The 5,372-nt window shown below is 30.9% G+C and overlaps 1 protein-coding gene across 1 annotated transcript; it reads right to left on the bottom strand.

The window, feature by feature from the left end:
• Positions 1-251: 251 nt before the first annotated feature.
• LOC126725658 (MLP-like protein 43) lies at positions 252-2,508 on the bottom strand. The gene is made up of 2 exons (XM_050430470.1): positions 2,260-2,508; positions 252-702 (listed from the first exon to the last, which is right to left on the bottom strand). Exons 1-2 carry the CDS (start codon positions 2,444-2,446, stop codon positions 434-436), a joined length of 456 nt encoding a protein of 151 aa, XP_050286427.1. The 5' UTR covers positions 2,447-2,508; the 3' UTR covers positions 252-433.
• Positions 2,509-5,372: the final 2,864 nt, after the last annotated feature.

The raw sequence follows: 5,372 nt of genomic DNA, 5'->3' as shown, positions 1-5,372 counted from the left end.
GCCATACTCTCAAACTTATTTTAAAAAGACCATTTATAATAGAATTATAGGTCACGAGACTTGTAGCTCAATTGTTCATTTAGCACAAATTTGAAGCCTTATTCTTTATGAAGTATAATTTTTTTGTTTTAAAATTTTATTTGTGGATAGAATTTTCCAAATATTGAAAAACAAACAATTTTTTTTCTTTTTTTTTTTTGTGGTAAAGTTTAGATGTAATTACTTACTAAGTTACATTACAAATACCCCCCTCAAAAAAAAAGTTGCATTACAAATATAATATTTTCACAACAATTAAACTGTTAAGTTTTTATTACAGCAGGCAATATTGGAAGCTCTATTTATAAGAAGTCTTTAAAGCTCCCAGAAATTTTATTTTACACAAATACATTGTGCTTATTAATACGCATCAAGCTGTAATCTTTCTGCCAAGCTATTCGAGGGCAAGATGAGCATCAATATCTTTGGTCTGACCAATCGCGAACTGAAGCATTGTGTTTGCGTCAGGGTCATCGGCATTCAGTTTCTCATATTCCAAAGTCCAGTGGACCAAGCACCCCTCACCCTTTGGAGTGGCTTGAATAATGAATTTGAAACTCTTATACATCTCCTTGAGTATCCCTCCAATCACCTTGAAAGTGACTAAAAGGTTTTTGTCATCAATGGTTTCGATTACCTCCTTAGACATTACAGCTTTCCCATCTAAAAGAGTCAAACAAAAACAGAATCAATTGTACAAACATTTGGACTTTTCTGGTTTGTTTTTCTTGGTGATACTGATACTTCACCTTTCCCATCTACCTCCTTATTTATTATTGTTAACCCCATCCCTACTTAGCTTATATAATTTAGACTTTTGTTGTTTGTTTTCTTTGTGATATTTTATATAAAATTTATTCTATTTTTTTATATTCCCTACTACATAAACAATAATAATTGGATTTCAAATCCTTCTTTTTTTAATGATTTATTATGTATCATAAAACTTTATTTATAAGCAGTAAAATATAATTGTATAAAAAAAAGCAGTAAAATATAAAATTAATTATAAAGTATTACTCGGCAGTAAAGGAGCAACCATAAAAATGAGTTAGACAGTAGAAGCCATTAGCCATTGACACCTCACCTAACTTGCATGAAGAAAAATAATTGATTTGTACTTCTAGCTAGAGTTTCTCTTGTACACTGAATATTTAAAACTAGCTTAATACATTTATAAATAGATATCCTATGTAATGAAAATGTGGTCTAACAAAATAGATTGCAATGAAATAAAATAGCAACACAATAACACTTTGATAAACATATATGCATGCACCTATGTAAATTCTATGGCATCTGACAAACATCTTTGGCATTTGACATTTCTAGCAAGGAAAAAAGAATTACACATGATTCAGCAAAATAGTGACCAAGGAAGAAAGGGAAGACAAGTTTTGAAAACCGACCTTGTAGGAGTGCAAAAATTGCTAGTGATTATTAGACACTTTGACACCTTTTTGTGTTTGCAAGTAGAGTGCAAACTTGTTTTGGAACTCTATTTTTTTTATTTGTGTGTAATGTTGATAACTCTGATTTAAGTCAATTTGCTATAGTGATTTTTCTCAAATTTATTGGCTATAGGATATGCTTGTCCAAAGTCACCCTATTGACCCAAAGTATTGGTGAGAGGTGCGATTAAAAAATCTAAAAGAATCATCAAATTTTAACAATATTAATTGAAAAGGTGCTAGAAGGGACTACAAAATCCATTTAAGCAATATGTTTAATAATATGCTCTTTTCATTTTTTATTTTATGTGAATGCTCTTTTTACTGACCATAATTAAAGTTTGGTAAAGATAATCTTTTAAAAAGTTAGAATATTTCGTTACAAATATTAATAGAAAGGGGGAAGTGTTATTTTTTTCAAATATCAAGAGAGGGTTGTGAGTAAGTGTTCTATCGTTTGTCTCAAAAAAAAATAATAATAATAAATATTGTGGGTGGGAGAGGGGTGTAATTTGCTCCCAAAAAAAATTTTAAAACCTAATCCCTTCCTTTTATGGATTTTTGTCCGATTTAGTTTTAAGAAAAATTATGAAAAAACATCAGCTCACCCAACAACACAATACAATTCCACTTTTTTCCCACCAAGTTATCAGCACAATCATCAACAAATCTAAGACATACACATTTGTAAGGGCAAGTATTGTATAAAATGTGAAAATATTTCAAGAATCCATAAGACATGATCAGCAACAAATCTTGATTGACTTACCGAAGAGAAAATACCAGCACATGACAGAGCCCTCTTGTCCCCATTCTCCTTCAACCAAATCAACACTCTGTAAAAAGTTAGGGCTAAGTTTCGGTACCTCAGCTAGTCTCTTGCTATTAACCTCGTGAAACCTATTTGCTGAAGCCTTAATCTCTACTTCAGCCTCTACTTTCTCAAATAGAGACATCTTTTCTTTTCTATGTTAGTTGTGTAGGCAACTTAGCTCATTTATTTGGTTTGGACGGAAAGAACATTTTATAACAAGTTAATGATGTTGAAACTAAAAAAATACTTTATAAAAAAAAGTGTCAGACTTGCATTTACACGGCAACTGTGAACTAAACAATAAGATAAGTTCAAAAATATGGTTATCCACAAAAAATTGGTTAGCCTATATTTTAAAATAAATAAATAAAAGCCACGTGAGTTGTCAGCTGCCTAGCCTAGTACCTATGAAAAGGAAAAGATAGAAACAGCCATCAATTCTTGTTTTGTCACATCTACAGATCTACTCCGCTAGTTAAAAATTAAAAAGAAAAAAAGAGGAGAGATATACATCTAATACTTTTATGTTCGAGCCCTGTTATTCACATATGTTCTTAGTAAGGTTAAAATTCTGCACAAGTAGTAATTATGAATTCGGTTCGCTTGATGCCTTGTCCGAATGTAATATAATCATCAATCTTTTCATTTTTATTTAAAAAAAAAAATACATCTAATACTTCTTTCATTGGACGTACGGACAAAAAACTGTCACAAAGCTCTCATACTAGTAAAAAACAAATCATGATTGACTTGCGGAAGACAAAAAACCAGCACATGATGGAGCCCTCTAGCTTGTTCCCCATTCACCTTCTAGAAAATCAAGACTTTGTAAACCTCAGCTACTTTCTTGTTGTTAACCTCGTGAAACATTTTAACCCAAAAAAAAAAAAAAAAAAAAAAACCTCGTGAAACACATATGCAGAAGCCTTAATCTATACTCCAACATCTACATTCTCAAATAGAGACATCTCTTCTATGCTAATCGTAGTACGTATTTTGAAACTCAGTTCTCATTTGATTTTTTATTGCCAAAAAATCAAAATAAATAAATAAAAAAGGAAGAAATGGAAAATCTGAGGAAAAATAAAGATTATATTACACTTTTGTCCTTTAAATTTTGAGATAGTTTTCATTTTAGTTCCTGAAATTTAACTTGTGTGGATGGAAAAATCATTTTATAAAAGAATTAAGCCAAAAGCCTAATAGTTATTGGTGGAGCTAAAAATTTTTGCTTGGGAGAACCAAACTATGGTTTTCATAGATTGGTCAATATATATATATATATATATATATCACAGAACCAGATTTAATGGACCAATCTTAAAATTTTAAAACATCATTGGTTCAAATAACCAAAAATTTCAGGAGGAAAAGTGATTATTAGCCAAAGATGAATCATGTTGTGTGGGCGGTTGTGACATTTTTTCCCCTTTCATTTTGGCTAATTAAATCTGGTCGAGAGAGGAGGAGAAGATGATAGAGAGGCCATGGGTCTTGGCTAAGTCCGGTTGATAGAAATGGCTGGTTGAGAGAGAGGAGAGAATCGGTGAAGGGAGAAAAAAAATAGTGAAAGAGAGAGAGAGAGAGCATAGTTTTTAATTAAAAAATGGGAAGGAATAATAGAATATTACTAATATTTATGTATAGCTTTAAGTCATAGTAGATTGTCATAGATAGATGGTAGTTTATTGTAACTCCATTGTTAAAAGATTTAGCAATAATATAATCATTGTAGCTCTATTTCTGTTATATGGGTTGTTAAAAATAGCAATTTGACAAATTGACTCCATCATTATGAATGCTCTAAGTGCATCAAATATGAATGGCTATATACAAAAATACATGTAAAAATGGTAGTATAAAATCAACTACTTCTTAAGTTATTGACTGCAGTGCACATTACCCTTGCAAGTAATTATACATGGTAATTTTGGGCATCTTAAAGGGTTCTTTAAAAAAAAAATTAATTAATTAAATAAATATATTAGTGATGTGGATATTTGTGTATTGCCCCCATAGGAAGGGTCAATCTCATGCATTGCCCCCATGGTTAGGGTCAGTGAAAAGTTAATAATCCCCTATCAATTCTCAACATCCACCTCTACAACATCCCAACACTTGTAGCATCAAAATCATGACCTGAACCATGGCCACATATTGCTCCCATGGACGGGGTCACTAAAAGTATCTCATGGCAAAGAATTTTATGAGGGGTGTATACAGACATATCATTTTAATTCGAGTAATGCTAGAGATAGAAACTTTTTTACAAAATCTTTTACAAATTGCTAATTTAGTGAGTGGTTATTTGTAAATGAAGAAATGATATTAGTGATAGACCTAGATAAAAATGAGTAATTCTTAAGTACTCCCGGAATATAGAGAATGATACATGTTTCCTTCTCTTACATTCATGGTAGAGTCCATTTATTAAATTCATGATGGGTTCTACCATAAATGTGAGAGGATGGAGCACAATTTCTCCATGCTCCAAAAATACCTAAGAAATTTCCAATAAAAACTAGTAAAAAGTTGGCCATTTCAACAATTTCTAAAATGTTGTAAAATTACTCTTTTAATTCCGCAAAGATAGCAACTCAAAATTTATAAGATAGTGATATGAATATAAAAGGTAACGAATATCAATAACAATACCTTTTCTTTTATAGGATGTATAACAATACCTAATAAGGAAAAAGTTTATAAGAAATTATTATTCTATGCTGCTCCAAAGACTTTACCAAGACTTGTTAAGGGTAATTATTGAGTACTTTTGGAGTACCATAAATACGTACTCCCTCCTCTCACATAATTGTGGGTCCTATTAATTAAATTTACGGTGAGACCCACAATTTATGTAAGAGGGAGAGTAAGCATTTATGGTACTTCCAGAGTATTCAATAATTTTCCACCCGTTAAATTTAATTATGAGGTCCTAAAGTTCTATTTTTTTATTTATTTTTTGAGTGAAAAGATAATAGCCAGACCACTAGCTCAAAGTAATCCTTCACAACTCCAAAATAATTATACACAATTCATGTACAATATTTAAAATATCAGAGAAATTA

This window comes from Quercus robur, chromosome 5, assembly GCF_932294415.1.
Source record: "Quercus robur chromosome 5, dhQueRobu3.1, whole genome shotgun sequence".
Taxonomy (NCBI): Eukaryota; Viridiplantae; Streptophyta; class Magnoliopsida; order Fagales; family Fagaceae; genus Quercus; species Quercus robur.
Note: the sequence above shows the minus strand (reverse complement) of the source record. Positions and strands in the feature narration are given on the sequence as shown.

Coding starts and splice junctions, on each gene's coding strand:
- LOC126725658 (XM_050430470.1), bottom strand. CDS start 2,446: ATGTCTCTATTTGAGAAAGTAGAGGCTGAAGTAGAGATTAAGGCTTCA. Junction 703..2,259: donor GTGCTGGTATTTTCTCTTCG/GTAAGTCAATCA, acceptor TGACTCTTTTAG/ATGGGAAAGCTGTAATGTCT.